The 17771-nt window shown below is 36.1% G+C and overlaps 1 protein-coding gene across 11 annotated transcripts in view; it reads left to right on the top strand.

Annotated features, from left to right (window-relative positions):
• The window catches only part of CTNND2 (catenin delta 2), a 645784-nt gene that overhangs the window by 612012 nt on the left and 16001 nt on the right, over window positions 1-17771 (top strand). For 7 of the 11 annotated variants that reach the window (XM_027681446.1, XM_027681437.1, XM_027681490.1 and 4 more), the window contains 2 exons: window positions 1666-1791; window positions 16382-16508. In XM_027681446.1, coding sequence (XP_027537247.1) covers window positions 1666-1791; window positions 16382-16508 — 253 coding nt within the window. The remainder of the gene's footprint in view (window positions 1-1665; window positions 1792-16381; window positions 16509-17771) is intronic. The other 4 variants (XM_027681495.1, XM_027681470.1, XM_027681462.1 and 1 more) reach the window with 1 other exon arrangement.

Raw genomic sequence — 17771 nt, 5'->3', positions numbered from 1 at the left:
CTTAGTGGTCACATGGTCCATAGTCCCATAGTTGAGGTAACGGCTCAACTCTTATTAAAGACCACGTACAGGAGCTATCCCACAGCTTGTCCCTGTGCTTCAAACTGCTGGTACACCCCTCTTCTTCAAGAATCTTGGTAACCTGAATGGTAAACAGGAGAAATAAGTGCTGTTTGAAGTCTGCAAAGAGAGGTCCTGTCCCGTTTATGTTTAGCCACCTAAGCAATGTGAAAGGAGCTGCTATAGTGGTTCTTTAAAGATACCTATTTCCAAGTCAGGATCACTGGCCCTCACCAGTCTCTAGGGTATTAGTTAGTTGAAAATTTGGAGACATCTTCGAAAATACAGATGTGACTATAAGAGAGCAGATTTCCATTAGCAGGTAAACTCTTCTCTCGGTATTCAAGAATATAACCAACTCCTCTTAAACACAGATAGCTTGTTAAATTACATGAGGAAATTTGAGCAAAAGGGTTGTGCTGAATGAGGGTAACATGAAAGAAAAATTATTACCTAAACACAAGATTCAATTAACATTAAATGAGCATAATATTAAAGAGCTGGAGGAAGTGTCAGGAAGAATATGTTTTCTATTAATTGGTTTTCTTTGCCTGACCACTTAGGCTCCAACAAAAAGTTTACATTCTATCATGTTTAAACTTACTCTTTCTTCCAGTATATAAGTAGAGGTCATGATGAATTTGTAGAAATTATTTTTTCCCCCTCGTAGGTTTCTGTTCTGCATGGAATATTAGAAATGTTTGTCCTATTCACCTGCTGTATGAATAAAAATACCACCCAGTGTTTGAAACCAGGGAGGCTGTTACAGGCCTTTAGCATGTACTGTGCCATTTACAACAGGGATAGTATTGTGATAGGCATTTAATGAAGTCAGAGTAGTCACTCTGAAGATGGCCTTGTTTGTCATTGGTTGGAAAAGACACGTAGAATTGTCCAAAGCCTTAGAAGGAGTTAAGGCCCATGTGGATATAGAAGAGGGCTCGCATTTCATGACTTTCAGAATAATAAAATGATGATTCTATGAGAAGGTCCTTCGTGGCTAAATGTTCCATGAAGATTGCAAGTATTAAACTTCAAAACCCTAGTCAAGGAGTTTTAGAGTCTAAAGTCCTCTCTTAAGTAAAATATACATAGTCACCCTTTAAAAATGTTAATTACAATATGCTATCATGTAGACTTGGGACACATCATTTGGATTTTCTTGTGGTAAGATTATCATTAGTCAGACATCCCCCAAAAGAAGCTGTTTTAGGTTAAATTTATCTAGTGAAGAAGTCTGTGCAGAACTTAAACCCTATATTAAGAAACTAAATTCTAACTCCAGAACATAATAGTTCCTCAAAAAGTGGCTTGACTTGAAGGAACTATTCATGTGCTCAGACTTTTCATGAACATACATATTTTGCAGTGCTGATCTTTCAGCGGGGCCTAATTTATTTCTGCACAATTGGCAAGGACTTTTTCAGATTAATATGTCACTCTCCTAGAAAAAGGATGAATTAATTTAAGATAAAGACCCCACTGTAATATAAAGATGGAGTATCATTATAGAGAAGGCATTGTTTAGAGCCCATTTTTATATTAACTATGAAAATGTAAGTACCTGATTAATAAATGATTGACTGATTGATTGATTTATGGCAGTGGGCGTCCCCAAGCTTCAGTGTGACTGATGACAGAGGATTTTCACCAACCCACGACTCTGGGTCATGGCACGCTCAGCATACTCTCTCCCAGAGCCAAGAAACCAGAATCTATTCCCCAACCCAGGTATTCTGGCTGTCAGCTGACCACTCTTGAATTGTTATGTTTACTGCATACTGAGATTTGTACTCAAAAGAGCTCTACAGGAGACATTTGAATCAAAAGTAAAAAAACCTTCCTGGAGAATATGATTTTAAGTTAAACAATTTAATTCACCGAACCCTGTAGATTCTAGATGGAAAGCGTCTCTCTTCACTTAAGAGAGTATTCCTGTTCATTTCAACCACAGGAGGAAGGTGTGCAGAGATTTGCTCTCTCTGAGGAAAACATTCAGTTCCCTGACAATCATGCTAGCATTTCTGTGATCTCTTTTTTGATTGTCTTAACCTTTCAAACTGAAAGGCAGCTATTGATAAGCACTGTGTTGCAATAGCAGATTAAATTTATCAAGCACATCGCTTTGTTTTCTGATGCAATGGTATCTCTTAAGAAAAAAGCAATAGCTGCATATTTCAGTAAGGGGAACCCAGGTAAACTGGTATATTTACATAAAAATCAGTGTGTTCAGGAGTCACTTAAATTTTTAAAATGCCAATTTTCAAAATCTCTGTTAATAGGGACAACAAAGATTTCCTTCAGACAGAATTATAGTTGATGAGAATTAGCAGGACTGGGCTTTTTTTGTTAGAGGCAGTCTTTAATTTGAGGTACTAAAATTCCATTTCCTTAACCAAGTGTATTCTTTTTTTTACTCCTAATATTTTTTTCATATTAAAATATTACTTTGCGGCATTATTGCAAAAACAAAATACCTTCTACATATGCATAGCATCCAAGTAAGTCCATGGAGAAACCTTTATATACGTGTGTGTATATATATATACACACATATGTATTATTACACATATATACAGACATATATATTTTTTATGTAAGTCATATATATATACGTGTGTATTATTTCTGATAAAATATTTAGAGACAATTGGAGTTTACATGTTTTTGCTGGCCACACAGGACAAAGTAATTATGCTATTTCTTTCAGTTTTTTGTTTTTTTGCGCTAAGTTTGTCTGAAAGAGAGAAGGCATTACTAAAGATGTCACTTAAATACCCTAGACATAAATATCTTTCAAGGTTAGGGTAAATCCTTTTAATCTTTAGCTAACAGGAATACAATACTCAAAAGAGCCAGCATTTCATCATCTGATACATGACATTAATTTCTTTTTTTAAGTAGGAATTAAGCAAATTCCTAAATTGATTTTTAAAAAAGAAAATGTGGACATTTTCTGTGGAATTAACATATTCAAGCTTTTTTTAAAGCATCATCTGAATAATTTTAGAAGATAGGGGTTCTATAACCAATATAGCAAAAAGTTATAGTCTGCAAATGTATACTTTCTTGTTTTCTTTCTTAAGAACACCTTTAATTGAGCATTTTAAATGTGGCTTTTTATCAAATGGCAGTCTTGTGAAATAGTGAATCATGAAATCATCATTGGTTTCAGTAATGGAAAAAAAGTTGGAACTACTGATATTTTTGTGTGTGCGCTGAATTATTCTTAATTCTACATTTTATGCTGTATATTAGTTTCCAGTGTTCAAGTAAGACAGGTTTGCCTCTGCCAGTGCACACGCAAATGCAAAGTATTTCTTCATTAAAGCAAAGGTTTATTTTGTACTCTGCAGGAAATAACAATAGTAGCTGCAGACCAAAGTGTAACATGATCATCTTTTCACATTCTTTCTTATAGACACAAAATCTCTTCTGTGAGGAATGATACAATAGTCTGGAATTTTGTTTTTTGTTTTACATCTTTTTTTCCCCACATAATTAGCACTAGGTAGCATCACTGTATATGTAAACTTACCATTTAACTTACTTCCTCTTTTGATTGCATAAGCCTTCTCAGGGATTGTTTTTTTAAGAATCATTCAAAACTTTGTTGAGTAAATTTTAACATTTGTAGCTTTTTGATTGCCAATTGCCTCTTTAAATAACACCCTGTTTGTCTATACAATAGGAATGTCCGTATCATGAGCAAAATCACGAAGGCCAAAGAGGAAATTGTGCAAATAAATTTAACTGAGATATACAGGTAAACTTTGGCATATGCAGAAGTGTTCAGGAGTATTCACACAGGGAAAGACTGGTGTATAAACCATTCTTGAATTTTGGAAAAGAGAGAGACAGATTGTCATCATTTGGCATAACACACACATATTAAGTGTTTTCACCTAGCTGTGCTATCATTCAAAATAATTTGGCTACTTTTTTAAGAAGAACAATTTAGAAAAAAAGTACGAAAATATTACAAAATGCTTAGTCAAACTGAATGTTGTTTTGATTTTATTTTAATGTCAATAATTATCGTTTCACTTATGCTGTAAAGTAGAACATGTTCTGATTTTCTTAGCTTATCCATCATATCAAGTAATATTTTTTGTAGTTCCTTCCGGCTTGCAGTTTATTGACAGTATAAGACAATACTAGAAAGATAGAAGATCGTCATTATGTGATTACTTTTTTAAAAATGTATTTCACATGGCCTAAAGAGAGTAGAAAATCTTTTGCAATCCAAAAATTAATGTTCTTAGATATATAACAATAACAACATATGGAGGAGTATCAAAACATGCATTTCTACATCAATTGTTACAGGGAGATGTTCTCAAATGTTTAATCCTCCTGGACTTCATAGTTTACTGTATATTAATAAGCATCAATTATTTTAATCATTTTGCATTTTACATAGTTAAATTCTTTGCCATGGTCTCAACAAGGATTTATTAACTCTCAGTATAACCTAACATTCCTTTAGTTATGTTTCAGTATTTATGTGTTTCTTTCTGAAACATCTGCGTTTATTATGATATTTAAAATATTAGCAGTAATCTAAGATAGTCTGGGCTGAACTGAAGATTTAATACGGATTATAGTATTTTCATGAAAACAGTTCTGTGTAGCTGAAGCCAGACCTGCCCTTACTTGTACTATTTGGTGCAGGCTCTTTTACTGAATGATTACCAAAAATCATGTATGATGACTAAGCACAATTAAAGACAAACTAATGGCTTTTTTTTTTTAAGCAAATACTTCTATGTCTGTTGGACAACATATTTGTATGTTTGCTGGTAAATATCTATATGTACATACATGTACATGTATGCACAAATGGGGGGGTGTGGATGTAAAGCTTAATCGCAACACAGTGTAAACATAGAAAACACTGCCTTTAAGTATGATGTCTGCAATACCTATAGGATGGATATTATGGAAAGGTTCTTCACCCAGAGGGTGGCTGGGCACTGGAACAGCTCCCCAGGAAAGTGGTTACAGCACCAAGCCTGACAGATTTCAAGAAGCTTTTGGACAAAGCTCTCAAGCACATGGTGTGATTCTTGGGGATGATCCTGTGCAGGGCTAAGAGTTAGACTTGAGGATCCTTATGGATCATTTCCAACTCAGGAGATTCTATGACTCTGTAATTCTGTCTTGGAACAAAGAGAGCTTGGGAATGTCTAAAGGAATAAACCTTAATGGTTTGAGTTATGAGCTTAGAAAGTATCTGCAGCTATGCTTGATTGTTGCTTTTCCCTTGAGGGCCTTAAAGGCATGATAGTACTTCCCTTTAGCATTTAGCATTGTAGTGAGCAGTAATTCAGCAACCAAATTTAGCAGTAATTCTTCCAGATAATTAGTAAAAAGTGCACGGAAACTGGTGCCATTCTCATCCAAAACCTACAAGACTCAAGAGGTGCTAAACAAATAATTGCCAAACAATTCTCTAGGATGAGCCCTACATATGTGGCGCTAAATCATCCTCAGCACTGATACTGAGTCTAATGGTATGAGGGAATGACAAGGTATTGTTCACTTGAAAACTCAAGTCCATTTTAAGGTTACTAAGTACAGATTCAGAAGACAGAAATTTAATCTCATACTTGTGTAAAGTCTGTCTCTAAAGTACTCCACCCTTTGAAGTTCTCTGAAGAAAAGAAAATTTAAAATGCAGCCCAGGAGTCAGTATCTTTAACTTAAAGCCTTCTTTCTGAAGGGAATTGTATAACTGAAGTTTCTGAAATATCCTTAGGGTAGAACTACGAGTAGGCATCCAGAATCTAGAAGGTTATGAATAAGTGGAAGGTCACACATACAGATTTTTTTTTCAAAAATATGGTCCCTCAGAATAAGATTGAATTTTAATACTTGAATACAAAATAGAGACCTAAGAAAATTAACTGCATGTCTTTTGGGACTGGCAACATTTTTAGACCACTTAAATAATGTATTAAATATTTTTAAACAAATATAAACATTAATTAGTGGCAAAGAAAGTTTAGCCGGCTTCATATGTACAATACTGAAAAGAATCCAGAAGTCCTTCTAAAGACTTTCAGGAGTTTTGTAAAGATACACACCAGGAGAAACTATTTTTAATTTATGTCATTTTTCTCCAAAATTCATTCAAGGAACATGATTTCTACCATTCCTAACAAAATATCACATTTAATTAACTTGTATGCTTGATGTTTGCATATCTAGGTTCAAGTAAAGGTTCAGATAAAAGTAGGTGTGTAGTAAAGAGTATGCATGAGAAACTCAGTTTCTTTCAGCAGACTTGAACAGGAATGTTGGATGGCGTTGGATGGCTGCTTATAGTTATGCAAATGAATCAGATCAATAGAACTTTTACTTGTTGTGATAGCATATGCACTTAGCACAGAGGGGAGGGAAATCAAATTAGTTACTATGGCAAATGATGGCATATTTCTGTTTCAGAGGTAAAGAGTCTAGATGTGATGCTCTGGTGCATAACACTGGGCACCTTTTGCTAATGCTTCACTGTGTTGCTGTACTTACGTGATCATCATCCTCATTCTTCTGGGTTCTATAAGGAGGTTAAATGTGTTTGTTTAATGTGGCCAGTACATGTAAATTCAATCAAAGGTCAATGAAATATTAAGCTGCTGCATCTATATCCTACTTTGATGTTCTACATGATCTAATAATGGGTGGGGTAACAAGTGCTAGGAAGTCCTTCTCATTTCTTCCCTCTTCTCTCCTAAAACTGCTAGCAGAATTCAAAAATGTCCTGAATATGTCTGCCATTTCAGACTTTAAGAAAGAAAACTTATATTTTGATAGGAGTCTCTTTTGTAGTGTGTGTGCTTTGTTCTGAGTTTCTTTTACTTCCTTTCCTAGCTGCTGCAGCTTGTCTTGATAAAAGAGCTATAGCTACTTCTTCCTGCAAAAAGTAGAAATGAGAAGTTTCACTGGCAATCTCTGAATTGGTTTTGTGACTTTTAATTTTATAAAGTGCTTTCTGAGAAAGTTGTGGATCGCTTAAATTGAGAGTTCTAGGCTTTGGTCCAATAGTGAGTTCCTGTTTGAGTTAACAATGCTAAAGCTCTGACTTAGTGAATCAAAAACTCTTAAAGGTATACCAGTGAAACAATAATGTGTGTTTCTTATTATTAACATCTATATGTGTTGGTAAACTACGTGTTCAAAGCAGCATATCCTTAAAACTCATACAGCTTAGCGATAGTAACTTGGATCTCTAACTCTCTAGTTTAAGTGTATTTATGCACAAACTTTTGACCTAAAACCAAGGACAGCAGGAGTTTATCTAGTTATTTTTCCAAAGAGGTGCTGATTCCTTGTTTGTCACGCAGCTCCACATTTCAATAAAATGATCCCCTGTTTTCGCTCTTTGGGAAGCACAAAGTCCTAATGGCTCTTGATCATGGTCAGTGTCATTAGTCCTACCATATTCTTTGCCATAAGAGACAGTGGTGCAAATTTTATTCTGATAATTTTTTTTTTTTATTTTATGTTCACAGGTATGATAGAAGAGTTGTATTTCATTGATTTTTTGGTTTAATGCATTAAAAGAGTAAGAGGTGTTGATTACTTTCTAGTCTTTCGAAGGATGGTAGACTTAAGAAACTGACCCTGAACATAAAGTAGTATTTGTCTTACTCCTGAAATGTTGTGACCAAGAGATAAAGTTTGCATTTCTAGGTTATAAACCTGTTAAGATAGGTGAAATTGCATTACTGGAATGAAAATGACAATATGAATCAAAAATTATTGTAAACATTTTCTTGCAGGAAAGGTTTTTTTGTACACACAAGATACAAGCAGAAATAGTTCTTTTATGAATCTAACAATTTAAATTAGAGTTATATACCTTATGCAGGGGAAAATAGAACAGAAATTCTATCTGAAGGGCCAAATACTGCCTTCATTTCCTCTAAAATATATTAAAACAATTTTATTTCTGTATAAGAGGCAGAGTGATGCTTTGAAAAATGAATTTATTACATTTTATTGCAGTGTTTTGAGAGTTTTATTATTTAGCTGCATATAACCTCAGCAAAATGAATAATGAACTCTGCTGTATCTGAAGTCTTGTCCTTCATGCTTTGCCTCACATACGATTCCCTTTTCTTATAGCTTTTTTATTCATCAGATTAGTTCGTGTCATCTTTACAATTTGCACAACAGGAAATCAATAATTAATTATGGATAGGTAAAGCAATGCCTCACTAATTGCCTGAAACATCCAAGACTTTACAAAACAACTGGGGGTAGTTACTTAGCTGTTTCTCACTGGAATAGATTTGTCAAGTAATTAGCATTATCTCTCCCTTATCATGTGTCTCCATAGCTAAAATCAAGGGATGAGATATAAAATTATGGTACAAGTTCTGTGATTAGAAGATGATAACAATGCACACCAAAATAGTATTTGAAAAAGAGAAAACTGGCCAAGGCCATTTATGGTATTTTAAAAGAAAAAAAATTAGGTGATACTCTCAGAAGAATATAATACCCCCTACACTGCAATGTCAAGAGAAAAACAGGGTGAGAAAATATTGTAGATTATTTTGAGGTGGAACACTGACAGTAGGAGAATAATGGCTTTGCTTTCAGAGAAGCTGAGATGGAGGCTGGGAGGTATATGTCTCATTTCAAAAAAATGAGTTTAACCACCGATTTTGAAAATGTCACTTCAAAGAGCCTACAGAAAACTTAATAATCCTCAGCCAGTGCCAGACAGTTTTGCTCGGTTAATGATTGTCTGACTAGGAGCCCTTCTTTAAGCCTCATGCTGCCCTAAATACGTATTTCAATATGTATTTGTCTTTCAGCATCTTAAGCAATTGAACTTCTGCCGTGTCTGGGATGCAGAAACGGTCACTTATAAGTAAAAGCCATTTGTACATTGAGATTCAGGGTAAAAAGAAGTGCTGAGGTCAAGCCTAGTGCACAAGAAAGGAGACTGAGGCACTGTGTGTGTATCACACAGCTCTGCCAGCTGGGGAACAACCTGGCAGCCCCCAGCATCAGGCACTGGGGCAGGGGCTGACGGCCCCTGGGAGAGCTGGCTGCTTCAGTGGCAGCTCTGCCACCAGCCTGGCTTGGTCTTTCCCGGTCTGGCCCTGCCACTGTGACTCTTTGCTTTGGCTCAAGTGATGGCACTGTTCCCATGGTGCTCTCAGTGGGGTCTTGGTCCTCTCCCCTCAGTTTGTGCAAGGGAGGAGTGAGTGGCCTTCGTCCCAGCTCACACAGCAGCAGGTGTCGTACTCCCAATGTAAGCTTTAACCAGTAAACAGGCTTCATCATCATCATGAAAAGGCATTGGAAGCAAACTGTATTTTCCTTTAACCACCTCAGCTAAGTAGTCGTAACTGTGAGCAACTCTTTTATACAAATCATTATAATACTTTTAAATCTCCCAAACTTGAAGAATTTCTATGTTTTAAATAATCTTCTGGCTTTCATAAGCTGTGAAAATGAAACTATAAGCACAAATACTAAAATCCTCAAATTAAGATGAGCTTCAGTGATTCGTATCTTCATGTCCGTTAATTTTGAGGGCCTGGCTCATAACTCTTTGGGAAAGGAGAGAAAACAGAAAAAATGAAGTCAGCAGCCCTTTTGAAGCCACTGAAATAACTCCAGAATGAAGGGTTTAACCCAAAAAGCAACTGCTGATGTGTAAGCTGGGAGAATGTCAGGATCTTCCAGTCTCAATCCCTACTCCTCTCTGGAACAACTTATCTCACCACTTTGGAAGCAAAAGATAAAATTCTAGGAGTAAAAATGTCAGTGTACGGCTTAGTATTTTAGGATAACTGATGGCAGTAAAATAACATTTATTCATAATACATCATAAAGCAGATCAATGCTCAGGAATTCTTTTCTGGTTTTGAGTTTTTGTGGAAACAACACAAGCAAATTCAGCAAGAACAGTCCTTTCAGGAATCATTTACTGATAATCAGACTTGGCTCTGTAAATTCAAAGAAAAAATGAAGGAACATCTTTGTTTTTAAATTAGATAGTTTATCTAAAACTAATTGGTTTGTCTTTCAAGAGTGTTCCTAGAGTTTTTTGAAACCATAAGAATTTAGTTGAAACCACTCTTCCCAAGTAAACATGCTTCAACTACAAAGGCATGGGCTTTTTTAGAGAACAGCTGTCTCTCCATCTCTCCTTCAGCAGCTGACATTTCTTTGTCACCTACTTCGGTGATGCACACTCACTGTTCAGGTGTGTTGGTTGGGGTTGGTTAGCCTCTGCTGCCATGGGAGAGGGCACGGGGAGAGAAATCAGGCTTGCTACCTCTGTTGAGAAGCACTGTGAGATGTATTTATTCTTCCTCTTGTATTAAAAGAACATTATATGATCCCAGGTTGTAAAGCCTAATGATAAGTAACGGTGGTTGTTGATGAACATTTAATCTGCATTATTTCAAAATCCCATTTAAGAGCTTCATGAGATATGTACATGGACCACCCCAACCTTGTGACCATTTTAGATTCCTCACTACAGTCAAGTCACACACATAATTCTCATATGCCAATGTATGTAGATTATTTGATCCAGTTCTAATTTCTGCTATGTCTTATTAGTGTCGTGACAACAAATTCCCAGTGAAGAATTGCCCAGACTTGTATAAGTCTGATGAGCCTTGACTTAATTCACATCAGATTTATCTTTTATTCCAGACAGTGTCACACTGGTGCATACAAGTCAGAATGTTTCATTTAACCTGACAGCAGTGCTTTAGCTTGTGAAGGAAGCAACAGCAGCAACTCAGGGCAGTGCCTGTCTGAGTTTGGAAGTGAATAGATCCTGTGTTACAAACTTACAGGCACTGTGCCTTGTTGCCATATCACCTACTTCTAACATCATGGCGGGTCTAATTACTGATTCCTGCAAGAGGTTGCCTATCAAAACTGCACATTTCTACAGCTTATAACCGGAACAGTTATTACTGCAATTAAAATCCTGGAACTAGTAAAAAGCTGGCTTACAGCTAAGGAAGTAGGATGACAAAGCAAGTTTGGTCCTGTGTGCTTCAAGTCATCTGTAAAATATCTGTTAAATCAGGTCACAAGAGGTTCAGACCTGAAGCAAGAGGTTGCATACTGGAGTGGTTGTAAACTCGAGGGAGGCAGGACACAGCGTTTTCTATAATTTTTCAGGGTTTAGCTGTTTTGTTATTGGATTTGGTGCATCATTTTTATTTTTTCTCTTTAGTAGGATTTTTCTGTTTGCAAGAAGTTGCTCTCTTTGTGACAATGTTAGGACACCTGTGGCCAGGAGTCAGGGCAGATTGCGCTCTTTAACATAGAAAGATACTAATGTGCATGCGGATATCATACATCATACAGCTTTTCTAGACCACTCTGTGCTTTTCAAGTCAGTGTCTTCTAAGCAGCTGATCAGCATAATCAGTCAGAGTGTAGGGCTTGTTTTCATTTTTGCGTGTGCCTATGATGTGGCGTTTCTCTTTGAGTGGATGCCGTGAGGCTAGGCACCGCACCATCCCTGCCTCCACCTCCCATTCCTTGGCCACCTCACTCCTCTGTCATCTGTGAATTCTTCAGGCAGGAGCGCCAGTTCCCTCTTGGGTCAACTTGGTGTCAGTTCCCATCAGGGCTTAATTTAATTCCGCTCTCAAAATGTTATTGTACTACAAGTGAGAAAATGGTATGTCTGATACCATCCACCTCCACAAATCATCTCCTCAAATCAAAAACTCAGCTACCAGAGAGTTCTGAAAATTTGAAATTTTTGCAAACACAATAGAAAATTGGTTGGCTTTTTTTCCCCACTACATTTTAAAATCAAAAAGCATACCAAGAAAATAAAATAAAAACAAATTATATTTTCATAAGACATATGCAATAGGTGTTTGGCACAATAAGTTTAGTCACCCTGACAAAATAATTACTTTCCCATGGTCCTGATGCAAATTATTTATTTTCAAAATTACTTAAACTTGAGCGAGAAGACAAAGAACCTGTTCATTCCTTAAGCCCAGTAAAAGATAATCAGTAAGACTACAATATCACTTTTGTTTCCTACATTGATCATTCAGCTCCTATCCCAAATTTAATCCATGCAGCTTTCCCAAGAAGATACCATCAGAAACATGTCACTGCTAATCAAGCTTTAACATTTGGACTTTATCAAGTATAATTGAGGGATAATAGATATATTCATTATAGTCAAAATATAGACAAATGCCCAGTAGAAGATACCTTGGAAGAGGTGATAAGGATGTATAATGGTATTTCTGTACTCTGGTTATTCTCTGTCCTCCTGTAGTGTGCAGTTGCCACCTGTTAATAATTACTGCTGGTTAACAAATGCACCCAGACTGTGACAGAATTGCATTGAATTTCTTTCCAGTTTGTCAGATCCTTTTGTCTTACTCTTCCTCTCCTAGATCACATTTTACTGGTAAATTGGTTTCTTAAATTAAGTCTCACACACTTTGCTCTTGAGTTAGCTTTCTTCTCTACAAGACATTGCTATATACTGTACCTTTAAGTACCCAAATCAATTTAATTACATTTCATTACAGGCAGTAGACCTGAAACAAACTAATGAAAGCAGCCATCATGTCATGTGGTATTTATATTGCCATTAAATTGAAAATACCCCCTTTAGGCTCTTAAAAATTAGTTTCAATATTTAACACTAATAGCTTTTGGAATTGTTGATGGGGATAGTTTTAATAAATTAATTACAAACTGTTTACCTTTACAAGGAAAGAAGCTTGTTCCTTGCAACAGAAGTGAGCTTAAGATAGATGACTTAAAAGTATTAGGGTTTTGAAATACTGTGAGCTGCCCACAATCTGTTGAAAAATACCATGAAGGTCATCATACAATGATAGTAGTATGCCTTGTTTAGCCAAAAGCAATGCCAAGTCACCACAGTCCCTGTGTTAGAGTTTATTGTTTGCCTCACTGGTTTTATTGAGCTGGTTTGGCTTACCAATTTGGGATTTTGTAGTAGAATTTATTTGAAGACCTCATTATAAGCACTACTGTCAGCAGAGAGAAAAATGAAAATTTGCAGGGAAAAAAAGAAGGAAAAACATCTACTGCACAGAAGAGTGCTCATGCTAGCATCCCAAAAACAGCTCCCTTGCTGCTGAGGCACCTTGCAATGCTGTTTCTGAGGAAGCAATGTTGACAAAGTACTTTTGATATTCTGCAGAACAACAATGGTGCCATATGCTATTCCTGTAGAGTCCATAGGACATTGCAGGTATCAGGGATTTATTTCATCCACTTCCCATCAGAACCAGGCTGCAGATATTAATGTAAAAATACAGATGGAATAGACAACAGGAAGAAATGTTTAGGGGAAGTTTCACATCACTTTTTTTTGAACCACGTGCCAGGGTTTTACTTGGGGGAAGCAAGAATGAGAAAGGAGAGTATACCTCACCATGGATGTATCCAGATCCACAAAGCTGGAAGCATTTTTGACTTGCGCTTTTGAAACAGAGAGAGGATTTTAAATGCTTGCTCTGAGGAAAATGCTACAGACCCTCGCTCTGAGGAATGCAACATTAATGTTGCAGGGTAGCAGAGACGGAGAGGTACCTTGCTCCGAGAGCTCTGCCTACGTCTGGAATGTTCTGTTCTAATAAAGGATAACAGAAAGGTCAGCTTAGTAGTCATAAATTAGATAGGATGGACATCCGAGGAGATAAAAGAGCTGAATCAAGGGATTTTCGCAAGCCCCTAGCACATAGTCAGGAAAAGTTGAAAAGTTCATGACGAAGAAGAGGAGAAGAAAGATGACCCCTCATGAGGCTGAAGGACCAGAACAACCACCAAAGATTTCCCCAAAAGGATGACAGCGTGTCAAGCTCCGCCTAAACCCTGCCTATTATGAATATGATAATTAGATTGTAAAATTAAATGAATATACATGTAGAGATGTTGTAATCACTCATGAAAATTGTATAAATAGCTTGACTTTTCACTGAGAACTTCAGAGCTAGTTTGTCCAGCGAGAGCTGGCTAGTCTCCCCAGCGTTGCTTGAAATAAATACCTTTGCTGCTTAAAGACCCAAAACTGTCTCTGAGCAGTCATATTTCTGCCTTTTTGGCATCACTGTGTAAGCATGGCTGATGTCTCCTCCTTTTGCAGGCAGAAAGTAATAAGTAGTCTATTCCTTTTCCTTTTATCAGATCGAAAGTCAGTCCACTTCTTCCTCCTCTTCAGTCTGTTTAAAAGAAAATAAATGATCAGAAAACTACAACAGAGTGAATTATAGAGAATCACCTTTCTGGTAAGAAATTCTGACCCTGGAGAAGGAGTAAGAAGCGAACCATTTTTCTTCAGCAGAATAAAGGCATGGGCTTCTCACATGTTTGCTCCTTCAGTTTTATAATAGAGAAATCACCACACAAGTTATGATGAAACGGAGATACAGAAATAATGCTAAGTATGATCCTTGTAGTCTTAATGCTTGGATAAGATTATTGCACTTAAGCTACTCATTATAACTATTGCTATAAACTATTATGTCTTCTTTAAAAATGCATATATTTTATAAATATGTACATATTATATATAGTGTGTATATATATATATATATATATGGAAAAGTTTCTAATAGTTTCCAAATTGATTTAAAAATTTAGGGCTTTACAGTTGTTTTTCTTGCATTCTCATGGATTCTCCTTCCAGCTTAGAGGACATGGTTTGTATAGAAACTACTTTTTGGAGACTGGATATAAATTGGAAAGATTGGAAGTAGAAAATTTTAGTTTGAGCAGGTGTCCTAAACATGAGTAATCTCTCAGTGGACAGTCACTATTGATTCTAGGGAAAGTCCTGACTGTACTGTGAAACCCTAGCCAAGATTTTAATCTTTCTTATTTTTCCCTTTGAAATTGCAACTGAGATACACACATTTGTACAAATGCATTACGTGAGGAGTACGGACATTCAGAATCTGTAGTTAGGTGTCACCTCTGTCTATAATAATTTACTTACAGCATTTTCCTCTATAACAGTCATGAGTATCTCTTTTCCTCCTACTGTGTCACACCCTTGCTGAGTTCTCTTTCCTAAGAGTTTAGTAGAAAGGGGATTTTCAAGCCATTTTCTCTTGCAATTCTGAGAGCTAGGTGCCCATGGTATCTGTGGACAGAAAAGAACCGTCAGAGAGATGCCTTGAGCAAAGGCAGAGCATGGGAGGGGGTGGGATTCACTGCTGGATGTCTGGAGTAGCTGAGGTACTGGGTGGTAACATTCTTTACTACTCCAACAATTAACTATTATTCTGTAGTAATAATAATAATAATAATAATAATAATAATAATGGTAATACAATAAATTATAATAATATTGTATTGTGTTTATTTTTTTAATTCAGCATTTCATTACAAAACTTTTGTTTAGCACCATGACAGCTGCTTGCTTCAATTTCCACTGAGCTCAACAGAAAGCAGTCATTTTTAAAACTGTGTGAGATGGAAAACTCAGTGTTACTGATTTAGATTTAACATTAAGCAGTGATAAAGACAGTTGCAATCTATCAATACTGAAGGCATTTGAAATGTTGTCATTTAATAAGAACAGTAGGAAAAGTCAGTTTATTTTCTTGTGATAGTTTCAGATTATAATATGTTTTTAAAAATGTGTTATTTTGGATTATTGCATTACATTATGGTGCAGGAATAAAACAAGAATTATTCAAACTCTCCTTTTTTATTTCTGAACTAGCTGTTTCTAGTATTTGTATTACTTTGTTTCTTTCCTTTCTTTTTTTAAATATCCCATTACAACAGTTTTAAATAGAAGGAATAGAATTTCTTTCTGTACACCTTCAAGAAAACTGCAACAAGGAAAATTGCATAGATTCTTTTTCCCTCATGTGAAAAAATGGGCAGTTAATATAACTAAACTAAATAGATGTCCAGTTTGGTAATCCTGGGACTTCCCTATCTACTGCTCCAAAACTTCCTTATAAAATGGAAGTGACTTCAAGCCAGAATGCCATTTACAATGCGAAAATAGAGGCGTGGAAAAAGACAAAACTATTAAACAAATAGCCTAAAAAGTTGTTAAGAATTGGAGTATTTCTGAAATGTGTTATTTTATAGAACTTTCTACATTTTATTTTTTCTCCTGCTGTGTCAGTACAGTCAGCACATCATATCCTGCACCACTAAGAATATTTGCCACTCAGTGGCAGGAAGAAGTTAGTAGGCTACTTGTGTATCCATACTGAAAATACTAGTGGAAAATATTCTGTACTTGACATGGGAAACTATATGGCATTTTCACTGACTGTTGTCTTGATGTTTGATGTTGCAGGACGGATGGTCACAGTATCACTTTGTAGCCTCATCTTCAACAATAGAAAGGGATCGGCAAAGACCATACTCTTCATCACGCACGCCCTCCATCTCTCCCGTGCGCATGTCTCCTAACAACCGCTCAGGTAAGAGCAGGATTTCAGGACTGAAGGAAGTAAAGACAGAGGTAATCCATCACTATCGTTTTTCTTCTTTGAGCCATGTCACTGACATCTGGATTTATTTTTAACTGTGGTGGAAGGGCACAAAGCATATTCTTTACTCTTACCTAAATTATCTGTTCAAAATGGGATTTTTTTAAAATTTTATTTTATTATTAGCACCATTTAAAGTTTTACAGTAGAAAGAATATTCCAGAACTTTTTGTTGTGAATTCTCATGATGTGTTTTTGGGATTACCTGACTCCATCTAAGGGCAATGGTGTCCATTAGTAGCACAAGGAAATTCTGTAACTCAATTTGCTAGTCATGAAAGCCACTATGTTGTTTATGATCATTTTGCACACTTAGCAGAAGCTGAAGGATCCACATTACTTTTTGTCAGCTTTTATTCTGGGTATGTGTACATACATATGCATATGTAAGTTTCACAAAAGTTTGGCTAAAGGTCTTCATGTAAAATTGACAGCATATTTACACCAGCTATTATCCACTCAATGAATCTCAACTTATGCAATAGTGTAAATTAATTTTGCTATTCAGAAATCAAGTAATCTTCCCCTCATCTTATTCTAAGGTAGAATGTACCTTGATTAGATAAAGCCATTCCCAGTGAAAAACTTTTAACATAAACAGAGTGTAACTGTCAGTCTTTCAGTGTGCTTTTTTGCTACTTGTTCAGTCAAATGCTGTCATTCCAAACGTACACCTAGAGTTCAGGATTAAAACTGGCCAAACTTATTATTGTCATTAGCATTGTTCCATAGTTTGCGTTTTAAGAAAATTGTTTTGCTAATTGTCTAGAAGCTGCATTTTAGTCCTGCAGAACAACCACAGAGGAGATTTGAAAATGTAACCAGAAGTACAGTGAAAGCTGCTATTCTGTTTTCAAAATCTGTCATTGCACAAGTCCATAAAGGACTGCTACTCGGTTTTTTTCTTCTCCAAAATCTCATTTTGTCTGTAAGTGCAAAGTACTTGAAATGTCTGGCCCTAACATCTTAGTTTTTTCTCTTGCCAGAACTGTCTCCTCACTTCTGTTACTCTAAACTTTTGGATGAAATTTTACTGCCATCATCAGTTATTATAAGACTGGGAAAGGACAAATAATAGTGGCTGGTTATGAAGGAAGAAGGGCCAATATCATTATATACTGGTCAGCTCAATGTCATTCTAGAAAATTGGTGGAACAAATAATCACAACCTGAGCACCTCAAAGGTGGTAGGAA

The sequence above is a fragment of the Neopelma chrysocephalum genome, unplaced genomic scaffold (genome assembly GCF_003984885.1).
Source record: "Neopelma chrysocephalum unplaced genomic scaffold, ASM398488v2 Primary Assembly neopelma1_22b, whole genome shotgun sequence".
NCBI classification, from domain to species: Eukaryota; Metazoa; Chordata; class Aves; order Passeriformes; family Pipridae; genus Neopelma; species Neopelma chrysocephalum.
Note: the sequence above shows the minus strand (reverse complement) of the source record. Positions and strands in the feature narration are given on the sequence as shown.